The following is a 14,898-nucleotide window of genomic DNA, read 5'->3' on the forward strand; positions in this document are numbered from 1 at the left end:
GGTTTGCTGGCGAAAAGCCTATGAAGTCTCCTTGCAGTAACAGTCAAAGAATTTCTCAGTGGAACAGAATCTTACAGGGACTGATTGTAATTTAAGCTGTAGTGAAACACAAAAACACAGTGGTAGTCAGTGGCCGCCACGCACGCGCGCACGCACGCACGCACAGATACAACTATCACCAGCAGAACACCTTGAGTAATAAAGGTTATGTTTGGGTAAGCAGATGCAGGAAAAGCGCCACTATGGAAAACCTGATTTCTTCACAATATCCTCATCCTTTATTTACCATCTGCTCCCAACTCCTGGTAATTATTTTTGTTATTTCATCTTTGCTCTTGCCATAGGGCCATACAGGAATTGCATCCTCTATTTGGCAGCATCAGTCTCTCGCTCTGATGGATGCATCACAGCTAAGCTTGCACACTACTTTAACTCAAATAAATCACCTCACAAATAGAGAGAGAGATGGAGCGATAACGATTGCACAAAGAAAGAGTGGTGCCATTAGCAGGTACAACCATTTGGCAAGGTCAAATATAATTACCACAAATAAAAAACAAACACACATACAGACTTACACACAGCACAACAGAATTTGTCTATGAGCGATTACTAAAAGGCTTACATTCCCACTACTCACTACGTGTTGAAAAGGTTTAGCAGTTTAACAAAAAAAGGCACCTGAGCTCAATAGTATGATGAAAATGTTATTTCACTCTCTGGAATGAAAGGCGAGCCCACATGGCTAAATTACAACACAAAAGTCATTGTTAAAAGCAATTTAACTTAATAGCATTTTGGAACCTCTCGCCTATTCATTCCAACTGGCACATAACGCTTTATGAATGTGCACACGTCCGTTCTGCATTGTGAGTACATCCACCATTTTTCCATTCTTTGCTGGATTTTCATTACAATAGCCTAATCTATTTCTAAATTCCCTTTTCAAGATTCTGCATTGCTATTTTAATGATTTGTGATTTTTATCAAATAAAGCGCTTTCATAAAAGGTGTGTGTGAATAGATGTATGTATGGTGATGTGAATCGTAGTCCACCATAGCACAGAGGAGATAAAGAAAATAATTCAGTCTAAAGCACAACCCATGAGCCTCACCTCAGTGGCCAAACGCACATAACCAGATTTAATATCATCATGAGGGCAAACTGCATCAAACAACCTTATCTTCGTATAATTCAACAATTGTGACGTGTGAAGTGTTGATGATGGTATTTTATCATTTGCAAGTTATTCGTCAAACACAAAATCAATCACACATAAATTGAGACCTGTTTCAGTCTGGGTGACTTGCTGGTAAAGGCTTGTAGACGTTTCACCTCTCATCTTAAATGCTTCTTCAGTTCTGGCAGACTGGTGGGGATTCCCAGGTTTTAACCACAGCAACGTGAGTGATGAGGAAAAGAAGAACCAACGCAAAAAGGACAAAGGACACTCCATTAAGGACAACAATGTACACATCCTGGACAGGGAAGGGAGATGGTTTGAAAGAGGAGTAAAAGAGGCTATCTTTGTAAAGATAGAGAAACCATCTCTAAACAGAGGAGTAGGTCTACGACACCACCTGTCACCCACATACAATGCTGTTCTCTCATCCCTCCCCAGGAGACTGAACAATCATTCAGCCTCTAGTGAACACCGTTACAGCAGAAAGGAGAACCAATAACTGTCATCACTATCCACACCTGGCCACAGGGGACTCCAATCACTCTAACAACGATCAGCACAACCAGGAGGACTAATCAGGAGTATCAATGACCCTATATATGACTAATCAGGAGTATCAACAATCCTAATTATGACGAAACTGGATGTCAACAAGCTTGATTATGACTAATATAGGGTATCAACTGCGACTACACAGAGGTTTAAACCTCAGAATCCCTACCAGTCTGCCTGAACTGATCACATCTTTTTATTTCCACTTGCTTCCCTACTTTACTTTGCATGTGCTCCTATGGGTCAATGTGTTAGAGAACAGGATTTATTTGGAATAGCGAGCTGACTCATCAGCAACAGCAACTCTTCCAAGCAGGAACCCACACAAACATCACACACAGACAAAACTGCCCTTCATATACCGACACACACAGGATGAACAAAGCATCAAGCAATTTGCATGCTAAAATGAGGTTGACTTTGATGGACTGTGGTCCCTGGTAAAGGAGTCTGATTGAGAGCACTCATGGGATGCAGAACGTTGGACAAACAGCCACCAAGCTCTTTTCCCTTCACTCAGCCTTGAGACAGGACATTCACACAAATAACACTGAAACTGAAGACGGCAGAGAAAAAATGCCTCACTCTTTTACTCACTCACCCACATATACGGGCAGTCATGTTGGCAGAGGAACACCATACAAGGTAGCGCAACAAAATCATTTTCTCTAGCTCACAGACAGCGCCTCAGACATTTTTCTGCTGCCATAAGGACTTTTATAGGCAAGGTCATTCAAACATCAATCCTTGTTGAGGACAAATAATTACTTTTAATGAGGACTAACCAGGTTCAAATGAAGGCATAAAATTAACCATAAAATGTTAAAAGCGTGTACTGCTTGTGCTGCTTGTGCTGCTGTTCCCTCACTTTGCAGTGGACTGGCATGTTTAATGGTTTGGATGCTGCGATACACCCAGCGATTTTATGATTTTCAGGTAATTTATTTGTAACGTTACTGACATTCTTTTTTTGCAGGTTTGAACATTCTGGAAAAGTTTAGTACTCACTTACCAGTTCTGTAGACCTTTCAATGGACACTTATGGATCCCTGTGTTGAATATGGCGAAAGTCTCATAAAGCTACTCTACTAAGAGCTGCTCTCTATAAATTTGATAGAGAGCATTTTTGATATTTGATACAAATGAAGTTCACTTCCTATGACCACTATTTGACCCTGAGATAGTTTCTGTATTTATAATGTGAAGTTGCTGAGAGAATGTTTTGGAGATATTTAACACAGTTCTATTTGGGAATCCACAAGATCCAATTATTCTTTATTGTGTTCATAAACTTTGCGCTGTTGGAGTAATGGCACATGGATCCACACAAAGGTCTATGTCACTTTAATACTACTGATTCTGTTGCTAAACAATCACTTGTATCAGTTAAATAACTTTATGAAGTCTTTTACCAACCCAGATGTCAAGCCGTACTCACATCTCCGTTCTGTAGGTAGAGCATCTCTCCAACGGTATTTTCAGGACTCGGTTATTGAGCCCAACAAATAACGATCTGTCACTGTGCAGGATCTGCAGGCTCAGGATTGGTTCACGCACCCCAGGTGGGAGGAGCTCCATCTCCTCCAAGTAACAGCCTTGGAGATTTTTATTGGTTGTAGAAAGGGCCTTCAGGATCGTGCCATATTCTGATTTCGGGAAAGCAAATATATAAATACAAAGTGATTTAACACATGAATGTCCAGCAGATGTTGTGCTGCCCCTTAAACAGGCAAATTAATTGGGTTATGAAAATAAGTTATATAAAATATGTTTTGCTACCCCTGAAAAATAACACACACACACACACACAACATGAACAGCAAGCCGTTGCTCAATCACACAGCACTTTAATACTTTCATTAGGGAATAAATTGGCCTTTACAAACTTGTATACATCTTACTGCAATTGGCAGAAATCAAAGTATGTAACAGTAACAGATCTAGATTATGCAATAGTAAATTGGTTTACTTCGACATACAATGCCCTATTTTCCTCAATAGGCAGAATTCCATCATACTACCATCACGCAATATGTCATGTTTAATCCTTTTGAGTCTATGCATGTTGGGTCTTAATTGGATTTTGCCTGCTGAAAGTGATTACTCGTGCATTTGCATTTTGTGCTTTCACTGTTCATGTGAAGTCAATTTTCAGTTACACATCTCTGACCAGGTGAAGAACCTTGCAGTGCTCAGTTGTGTCTAGATTACAGGAAAAGTTTAGGGGATTTGAGAAAATTTGTAAATTAAAATTAAGATGTTTGATTGCAATACAAAATACCCACAAGGTTAAATTCCTCAACAGGTATATAAAGGCACATAGCAGTCACCAATTTTTTCTTCTCCCCTCACATACTGACCCGTACTGATGTACATGATGTGATAGAGGGTATCCATGCCCTGAACGATGTCCACAACCAGATTGGAGAAGCGGATGTCATCCTGCATGACCAGTGGATCTACAGACACTGGCTGGACCACATCATTCATCAGGTAGAGACGTTGGGCGTCCTGCAGGCTGCGCTCTGTCAAACCCTCATTGGGACCCTCGTCGTCTATAGTACCACACTGCAGAGAAAAGACAGGAGAGAAGAGGAGAGTGTGACAAAAGAGGGATCAAATCCAGAACTCGTAGGAAAAACAGGAAACAATTTTGTACTCAACATAGTGAATGAATCAGTATCTTGTGTCTGGATTGTTACACATCTGCTCCCAATAGTTGCACCTTTTTTTAAGCATAACTACAGCATGACAAAAATTTGACAATATGACAGCTTAATGACACTTTAGGAAAGCTGTCACTGTAACATGGAACACATTGAACCACCCACAAAAAGTGGGAGAAGTGGGTGGAATCACAAAAAAAATTCAAATGACTCCATCCTCCCCCCTTGTACTTGCTGCACTCACGCAGCATCCACAACTCCTCCCACCATCTCCTAACAAAAAGGGTCCATAGGGGACTCGGCTTGGGAACCAAGGGTTGCTGGTTCGAGTTCCCTGTGGACCCAGCATGGACTGGCAGCTGGAGAGTTGCCAAAATCTTTTTTCACGAAATCATGCAGCCATAACTGAAATCAAGGGTGCACAAAATTCTACCTCAATGGCATCGCAGGCAAGGCAAGGCAATTTTATTTATATTGCACATTTCAGCAGCAAGGCAATTCAACTGCTCCACGGGCGCCAGAGAATGGCTGCCCGCACCCCCTCTATAGTGCATGTGTTCGTGTGTGTGATATGTAGGGGGTGCAAGACAAATATAAATTGAGTGTGCCATGAATTGCATGTAAAATGTCTAGAATAAAGTATCTTAAATCTTAAATGGAATAAAAGAAAAAGCATCAGGAAAAGAAAAGGACACTTAAACACAATTTCAAACAGAAAAATTTAAAGAAAATGAAAAGTAGTTCAACCCGTAGTTGTTTTACTTTGATTTTTACCCATGACTCTTAAGTTGTTTTGTTGTACACCTTTAAGTCCCGGTTGCTTGATATAATGAAATAGGGTGCCTTCTCTTTCAAAAGATTTCCATTTTATCTCTGTTTTGAGTAAGATGGGTGACATTTTCTTTCAAAGGACTTCCATTTTAGCTCTGTTTTAAATAAGATGGGTGACCTTTTGTTGCAAAGGATTTCCATTTTATTTCTTATTTTGGATAAAACAGGTGACCTTCTCTTTCAAAGGATTTCTATTTCATTTCTGTTTGAGTGAGATGGGTGACCTTTTCTTCCAAAGGATTTGCATTTTATTTCGGTTTTGAATAAGATGGGTGACCTTCTCGATTTCCATTTTATTTTATTTTTTTTAAAAAATAGGGTGCCTTCTCTTTCAAAGGATTTCCATTTTATTTTTTATTTTTGAGTAAATCAATTGTCTTACCCCTGCAGAGGCCACCGGGTTCTAAGTTAAAACAGAATAAAACAGGTAGTAAAATTACGTTAAAACTTATATAATAGTAATAATTAAAAACAGAAAACAACAAGGAAGATTAAAACAAGCTAAAACAGAATAAAGCAGGTAAAAAGGTTTGAGTTACAGTAAGTTACAGTGCAGCGAAAGCACCAGGTCCAACAAGCACCAGGGTGTGCTTCAACAATGACAAACCCTGGTTCACAGTGAAACACAGTGAGGCATTTGGGAGCGGGGACAGAGACGGGTTCAAAGAGGCTAAGTACAGAGCAAGGCGGTGAGAGATGCTAAGAAACTATAGTCTGAGAAACTGAAGCAGCAGTTTGCAGCTAATGACACTGCATCTGTGTGGAAGGGTCTCAGAGAAATTACCAACTACAAGCCTAAGCCCGCTCAGTCTCTACATGATCTGTGCCTCGCCAACAGGCTGAATGAGTTTGACTGTCGCTTTGATGGTCAGCTGCCAGCCCTGACACCGTCCCCCTTGACACCTGCAGTCATCTCCAGGCCCCTCTCCCTTCCTCCTCCCTCTCCATTCATATAACCCTCATAGAGGCCCCCTCCTCCCCCACCTCATCAACCTCATCAACGACCCTCTCACTTCTAGAGAAGGACGGTGTTCACCGACATCTTTAACACTTCATTGGAGACATGCCATGTACCAGCCTGCTTCAAAGCATCAACAATCATCCCCATCCCCAAGAAGCCAAGGACCACAGGACTTAACGACTACAGACCCGTTGCTCTGACCTCTGTAGTCATGAAGTCCTTTGAGCGCCTGGTGCTGCCCCACCTGAAATCCCTCACTGACCCCCTCCTGGACCCCCTGCACTTGCCTACAGAACCAACAGGTCTGTTAAAATTGTGAAGTTTGTGGACGACACCACCCTCATTGGACTCATCTCTAAGTCCAATGAGGGTCCTGGGAGATGATGGGATCCATCATCTCCCAGGACCTCAAGTGGGAGTTTAACATCAGCTCCCTCACCAAAAAGGCCCAGCAGAGGATCTTCTTCCTGCAGCAGCTGAAGAAGTTCAGCCTGCCTCAATTAGCTCCATTTGAAGCACAGGAGGGGAATCTTGCATCAAAGGAGAAGGGGTCAGCTAAAATCTTAGAAGTGGCTCTACAAACCTGTGATCAAATTCCTCCTGTAGCTTTACAATGGCATCAGTATACCGCTCACCACTGAATGGTGTGCCCGCATCCATGAGTGCCTTGCATGCTGGGAAATGGCTGGAGGTTTGTCTGCGAGAGCTTGGCTTTCCATAACACAAGTTTTGTGGAGAATGCTCTGACGTTGTCATAGGCAGCACTGACAAGCTGCCCCTGGCCTTGTAAATTCTTGTTCAGTACATTCAGTCCCTGTGTGATGTCAACAAGAAAAGCTAAGTCCATGAGCCATTTGGGATCACTTAGCACAGGAAGAGCCATCCCATCCTTCTCCACGAAGGCTTTCACTTCTGCTCTCAACTCAAAAAAACTATTTTTTTCGTTTCCCCTGCTTAGCCAACGTACCTCGGTGAAGTAGAGCACATCCTCATATGCTTACTCTAGTTTTGCACCTTTCTGGAGGAAATAAACACCACGGACATACGGACCCCAATTCCGATGAAGTTGGGATGTTGTGTAAAACGGAAATAAAAACAGAATACAATGTTTTGCAAGTCCTTTTCAACCTATATTCAGTTGAATACACTTGCAAATATTCACTCATTTTGAATTTGATGCCTGCAACACGTTCCAAAAAAGCTGGGACAGGGGCATGATTACCACTGTGTTACATCACCTTTCCTTTCAACAACACTCAATAAGCATTTGGGAACTGAGGACACTAATTGTTGAAGCTGTGTAGGTGGAATTCTTTCCCATTCTTGCTTGATGTACAACTTCAGTTGCTCAACAGTCCGGGGTCTCCGTTGTCGTATTTTGCGCTTCATAATGCGCCACACATTTTCATTGGGAAACAGGTCTGGACTGCAGGGAGGCCAGTCAAGCACCCGCACTCATTTACTACGAAGCCACGCTGTTGCAACACGTGCAGAATGTGGCTTGGCATTGTCTTGCTGAAATAAGCAGGGACGTCCCTGAAAAAGAAGTTGCTTGGATGGCAGCATATGTTTCTCCAAAACCTGTATGTACCTTTCAGCATTAATGGTGCCTACACAGATGTGCAAGTTACCCATGCCATGGGCACTAAAACACACCCATACCATCACAGATGCTGGCTTTTGAACTTTGCGCTGATAACAATCCGGATGGTCCTTTTCCTCTTTTGTGCCGGAAGACACGACGTCCATGATTTCCAAAAACAATTTGAAATGTGGACTCGTCAGACCACAGCATACTTTTCCACTTTAGGTCAGTCCATCTCAGATGAGCTCAGGCCAGAGAAGCCAGCGGCGTTTCTGGGTGTTGTTGATATATGGCTTTTGCTTTGCATGGTAGAGTTTTAACCTGCACTTGTAGATGTAGCGACGAACTGTGTTAACTGAAAATGGTTTTCTGAAGTGTTCCTGAGCGCACGTGGTATTATCCTTCACAGAATGATATTGGATTTTAATGCAGTGCCGCCTGAGGGATCAAGGTTACGGGCATTCAATGTCGGCCTTGCCGCTTACATGCAGAGATTTCTCCAGATTCTCTGAATCTTTTGATGATATTATGGACTGTAGATGATGAAATCCCTAGATTCCTTGCAATTGTACGTTGAGAAACGTTGTTCTTGAACTGTTGGACTATTTGCTCACGCAGTTGTTGACAAAGTGGTGAACCTCGCCCCATCCTTGCTTGTGAACGACAGAGCCTTTCGTGGATGCTCCTTTTATACCCAATCATGACACTCCCCTGTTTCCAATTAACCTGTTCACCTAATATCCAAATAGGTGCTTTTTGAGCATTCCTCAACTTTCACAGTCTTTTGTTGCCCCTGTCCCAGCTTTTTTGGTGTTGCAGGCATCAAATTCAAAATGAGATAATATTTGCTAAAAAACAAATACAGTTTATCAGTTTGAACATTAAATATCTCCTCTTTGTAGTGTATTCAACTGAACATAGGTTGAAAAGGATTTGCAAATCATTGTATTCTGTTTATATTTACGTTTTACACAACGTCCCAACTTCATTGGAATTGGGGTTTGTACATTGCGGGCTGCACAGTGTCAGTGATGTCTGTGCTCACATCAAGAGCAACTGAGTATGCACGGAAATGTTTGGCTTTCTCACGCAGTTGATCGTATATGTTACCTGACAGGCCAGAAATGCGCTCTGCCACTGTGTTGGCTGAAAGGCTGATGTTGCTAAACTGAAACTTCTTTTCCAGACAGACTGATGGGATATATTTTCCTTCCACTTGGTGTCACTCCGGAAACATGTTTCAACGAAGTGACTTACGTTGCTAATTCGCATTGGCTAACTTGTCAACAAACACCACCGGAAGCTGCCACTAGCATGAGCTACGGTAGCCCATAAGCGTTAAATAAAAAACGCCCATGGCAACGACTCACGCAACAAGTCGGCAAAAAGGAGCGTGTGATAAAAACACGCGGGCCGCACTAACACTAAACTTTGATGTCAAGTAGGGGGCCACAAAATATCGTCCCGCGGGCCGCCGCGAGTTTGAAACCCCTGCCCTAAACCATTCAGTGATTTATAAACCAGCTGTTGTATTTTTAAATCAATTCTTTGGCGGACAGGAAGCTAGCTGCAGCTGTCTGATGGACTTTTTAGGTAGTTCTCTCAAGACCCTGTTACAGTTGTCGAGTCTACTGAAAAAAAAATGCATGGATGAGTATTTCTAAATCCTACTGTGACAAAAATCCTTTAATCCTTCATAAATTCTTAATGGTTAAACAGAGATAGGAGCATGTGGGATGGGTGCACACACCTACGTTTATGTATCTATGGACATGATAGGAATTCCATCAAATTCACTAAAAAATGAATTTTTGTTAAAAGTTGCAGCCTGCTACTTTAACTTTGAATTGTAGCCCCTGCTTGACTATACTTTTTGGGTACACTTATTATTTGAACATTGCCAAAATGTCCGAACTTGAGCTTGATGCCTATCCATCCCATCCCAGCCGATCGAACAAGGTGGTGGGCAGACTCAAAGAACGCAGCCCAAGTAAAAAATATGAAAAAGAACTGAATAAATCCTATGAATACATCAAGTTACTGCATATAGGGTTAGGGATTGGGTTATGTAGCCCGGACATAAATCATACGGCCATCTGTGTGCAAGACAGAGAAGAATCACATTTTGGTGTCACCTGGCACCAATAGACCAAACAAGAAAACAAAAAAATCTGACACAGCTATCTATAGTGACTCACTTTGTAGCCTTGTAGTTGGTGGGTGTGTAAATGAGTAAATTCACAATTGCTACATGTTGACATCATATTCATCGTTTCACAGATTAAAGACCAATCAGAACATGAAAGTCACATCACAGCACTTGTTTCATGTAGAACGAAGTCAACAATCACTTATTTGGCAATTTATATTTATTTTGTGACATTTTCCTACCTGAAAGTTAGGGATGGGGTTGAGGGTTGGAAGCCAGGTGGAGCGAGGGTTCTCCTGGGAGCGGAAGGGCCCGTTGAAGGCTTGAGTGATGGCACTCAGGTTGAAGGCACACACTGCAGATGCTGCAATACTGTTGCTTTAGAGAGGGAAAGACAGATCACAGAGAGAGAAATGGCAGGAGAGGGAGAGGATGACAGGAAGGGAGTGGAGGGATGAAAAAATGGAGATATAATTTCAACAACATCAGTTTGCATGTTGCCAGTATCTGGAATGAGCAATATCCAGGTGTATAATAATGCAATTATGCTACATGTTCCATACACCTAATAGAAGGCCCATTAAAAAGAATGCACTAAACAGTGATCTGCAGATAAACCATCAGTTGGGGGATAGAGAGAGAAAAACAGCAAGAGAAACAGAAACAGAAACGTGTGCTCATAATACATTTTAATTTTTATATGACAAATTAATCAGTAACATGAAGGATGATGCTTGAGACCCATAGTTTCTTTGTCCAGAGAGTTTGAGGGTTATCAGAAAAGCTGCTTTTGGGCATAGTTTGGCATTAAATCAGGATCTTCGTGACACATAGAGGTAGAAACTACATGGTTCCTTCACAGAGTTTTATTACTTACAGCATCTAATTTAACTTGTAGATGTTGGAAAGGAGAACAAATGGCCTCTCTGTCACTGGAGCCATGTCTAATATTGTGATATTTGATGTTTTGTGTAATTGGTTGGATGTTGTTGGATCATAATTCTGAATTCCAGTAAATGCAGTGAGACCTTTTGGAAACGATTTCTCATTGAGTGGATGAGTCAAAATCTCTAGATTTCCTCATCCACATAAAGTGATGGCAGGCTCAAGGAACCTGGCCCAACACCCTGGAAGTGAAAAAAATCCTATGAATACATAAAGTTACATAGGGTTAGGGATAAGGTTAATAAGAATAATAAGAGCTCACAGAACCTACACAGCTTCATACTAAATATGTGTCATGATAATTGTAAGCCATTTATAAACCATCTCTGTCAAAGAGATTCAAATGAACCTAAAGCTTAATAACAACAAAGTCGCCACAGGTTGCACACCGATTGACTATATCTGGCTGCGCAAGAGAGCGGCTATAAGACGTGAGGGAAGGGGAAGAGGATGCGATGGAGAGCATGCTGTGGTGAGCTAGCACTAACAAAATCCCAACTGGCATAACCACAGGCAAATGAGGCACAAAAACTGAGTAGCAGCCAGTTTTCACATTCACAGTTTTCACATTCACACCCACACACACAGTTGGACAGAACAAGGAGTTAAGCTGTGGATTTGTGGTCACAGTTACAGCTTGCGGTGAAGCCAAACTCTACCTCAGAACAGCCTGACCCTATTCAGATATAATGTGAGTTCACTCTATTGTGCCAATAGATTCAATCCATATGCTTTGAGTCTGCTTAAAAGCCTGGGAAAGTGATTGAAAAGCTGTTTGACAACTGGTATGCTGTTTGCTGCTGCTGCTCTGCCTCCCTCTCAGGCCAAGCGCCACCACTATCACTTTCATTATGAGTGAAATGTTAGCCGACTACTTTGCCTATGTGATTCATCTTATCCCAACTGCCTAATACAGTCATTCATCTTACCTGAAATACTTCTGCACTTCCCGTCTTTACTTTCTTCATATCTCATGATTTAACATTCATATACTCTGCAAGTTGTAGTGTCTTTCTTGCGAAGAAATAGTGAGTGAAGAGGAAGAATTGTACGTCAATAAAGAAAGAAGGAGGAATTATGGAGAAGATTGTCTCTTTTCTCCCTCTCTTGATGCCCTGTTTCTCCATTGCTTTCATTTTTACCAAAAGCTAGTAGAGTACTACTAGAGTAGGGTTTATGGGGTACAGAGGTTTCTGTTATGCCTTTTGTGATAACAGCCTTATAATTTCAAATGGCTATGATAAAATCTTATTTGTATTATGTGTTAGACTGTACTATATCAAGCACGTCAGATGGTGCCAATGAGTGCTTGGTGAATCACAGTAAAAATGCACATTTTGGCACTAAATGTCTCTCTTTTATAATTTTGTTACAAGAATACAAAATAAATGCCATTTTTCTACTGCTGGTGAGGCCTAACCAAGCTGCATAGAGCCGTGCCAAGCCCTTACACATAAGGGCTAAAGATTTTTAGAGATAAAGAAAAATAACTTATCAGCAATAAAACAAAACATAAAACAAGACCAAAAGCTCTTCTTAATCAGAATGTTTCACTCAGAAGTGAACAGAACCCACTATGGAGAAGCTCAGTGCTTATCAATCACTTCGATGGTTTGTTTCAGTAGACAAATTCCCAATGCAACTATGATTGACGCTTTGTACATTGCAATCTGAAAACTATGCCGGTGGGGCTGAATAAGAGATGTCATTGTATGTGATATCGGGCTATAGAAATAAAGTTGACTTGACTTCCCAATATTGTTATGAATTCTTTTGCTCGTCTCTTGTATGAATCGGTGTCTCAGGGATTTGCTGCCAATGTCATCAATCAATTCTGCTTTCGTTTCAACAAAGCACCTTTGTCTTCGTCTTTTTTTCACTTCCAGGGACATTTTATATTTCCTATTCAGGTTAGTTTTTAAGTTGTAAGTACAATTAGGTACTGGCCCCCTGACGTGGTGAAAAGTTTTCATCATCCTCTTCGTCGCAGGGCTACGTTTTTCTAACTGCATCTCTGCTTTTACGCAACATTGTGTAGAGCGAGTCATTGTTAACAATCAGAAGTTTCTATTTGCCACTTTTAATTGTTGCTACAATCGAGTGGTTCGGCCAGCAGATGACCAGAAGTCCCCAAGAAACTGTAGAGAATTTACAAGGCAGGAGCTAGACGCCGGGCAAAGAAAAGGAGATACAAACCGTATCTGCCTTCCATCACGACGGGGAATGTGAGATCACTCGCTAATGTGATGGACGAGTTAGCTGCACTGGCGAAGAGTCAGTGGTAGTATGGCTACACGAAGGCATCGTCGACTCCACCATGTCCATGGATGGATTTCAAATTGTCCAGGCAGACAGGAACTGCAGGAAAGGAGGAAAGAAGGTGGACTTGCTATTCCCATTAACGACATATGGTACTGATGGTACTAAGTTTGAACATATCAAGGTGAAAGAACGAGTGTGTAGCCTGGACATTGAACTGCTAGCCTGAACGTGAGGATTCATCAGCGTAAGGACACCTACAGGAGTAAACTGGAGCAAAAACTCCAGCAGAACAGCATGGGGAAAGTGTGGAGTGGCATGAGGCATATCACTGGCTGTAAGAAGAAAAGTGGCCAAGGTAGAGGGTGAGAGAGGGGAACAAGACAAAAGATTTTAACCTGTTCTTCTACAAGTTTGATGAGGATCTTCATTAAGTTTTTCCACTGCTCCGGGACCTTGTTCCCCCTGAAATCCAACATTTCACTCTCCCCCCCCTTATCTTCATACTGCACGCATCAGTTTTACTCCTATTATAACTGTGCTATACTGTTAACTTGAAGCAAACCATGGCCCTGAAAACCTGTGGTCTCAGCGCAGCTCAGATTTGAACGTAGGTGAAAAGGAAGCAGGCTGTATGGCTTGGTACAATTTAGCCCCATGGTGAAAAAATATTTCATCAATATTCTCTCACAATATTTAACTTTTGCCTGCAACAGCCAGAAATTGTACAGTATACTTATGACGATGGTTCTTAACCCTTTTCATTGGAATCTAAAAAACATTGTTTTCCATTTATCTATGCTATATACAAATAGTGTGTGTGTGTTTGTTCAATACATGAACAATAAAAAATGTTACTACATTCACATCAATTCACTCATTTAATTTCAAGCACAAATTCAGCTAGAATTGACCTAAAACTGATTCTGCTCAGGAAAGTCTGCTCTCAGTGTATCATCGCTCTACGTGCTGTCCAATGTCAGATTGGGACATAGGCCAATCACGCTTCATGAACCCCCCCCCCCCCCCCCCCTGTCAGTAGCTAATCACGCCGTGGGATGACATTGGACGTTGCCAATTGTGGCTGCAGGATGATACAGTGCTGCTTTTTGCCGCCAAACACCGTTACAACGGTAAGCTATGATTTACGGATTTGCGACAAAACGTGTCAAAGTCAGTAACCATAAAATATTTGTAATATTTTTGTGTCTTCCTACTGCCTAGTATTCGCCACAACTGAAGTAAGTAGTTGTGAAAAGATCATCTCAGGTAAACGTCTAGTTACGCTTGCTTGCTAAGCTACCTCTGACGTCTCGACATTAATCTTACAGTTACTGTAACTCATGAGTATACTACTTAACATATGATGCTATTGGTAACGTTACATTCAGTGTGTTTATATGCTGCATTGCCACAGTGTGTTGTTCAATCATGCTCACATTACTTGTTGATAAGAGCTATTGTGGGTTTGCTTACAGTGTCTGCAGTTTTACTGTAAATATATACTACTTATCTAGCTAGTCAGCTGTTGACATTGATTCAAAGTACCTCCAGGAAATAATGGAATGTATGAGTCCACCTGAAGCCGAGGTAAGGATGACAGCTGTTAATGGACGTAGATATATTCATGTCATGGCTGTATCTGATAAAGCCTGTTATCAGTGTATTTTTCCCTATGGTCCTGTATTGCACTACCGTACCCTTAACTAATCACTTGTATTGTATTACTGTAAAATTTGGCGTTCCACAGGGTTCTGTTTTGGGCC

At 41.5% G+C, this 14,898-nt stretch overlaps 1 protein-coding gene across 2 annotated transcripts in view; it reads right to left on the minus strand.

Annotated features, from left to right (window-relative positions):
* Positions 1-14,898, minus strand: part of sema5ba (sema domain, seven thrombospondin repeats (type 1 and type 1-like), transmembrane domain (TM) and short cytoplasmic domain, (semaphorin) 5Ba) — a 140,106-nt gene that overhangs the window by 26,817 nt on the left and 98,391 nt on the right. For both annotated transcript variants that reach the window (XR_012964024.1, XM_076156774.1), the window contains exons 10-12: positions 10,171-10,306; positions 4,097-4,304; positions 3,175-3,382 (exon numbers count right to left, since the gene is read on the minus strand). Coding sequence is in view for 1 of the 2 variants with exons in the window: in XM_076156774.1 (XP_076012889.1) it covers positions 3,175-3,382; positions 4,097-4,304; positions 10,171-10,306 (552 nt within the window). In the remaining variant the exon portion in view is untranslated. The remainder of the gene's footprint in view (positions 1-3,174; positions 3,383-4,096; positions 4,305-10,170; positions 10,307-14,898) is intronic.

This window comes from Genypterus blacodes, unplaced genomic scaffold, assembly GCF_046128005.1.
Source record: "Genypterus blacodes isolate CSIRO-AG114 ecotype Tasmania unplaced genomic scaffold, CSIRO-AGI_Gbla_v1 ptg000008l_1, whole genome shotgun sequence".
Lineage (NCBI taxonomy): Eukaryota > Metazoa > Chordata > Actinopteri > Ophidiiformes > Ophidiidae > Genypterus > Genypterus blacodes.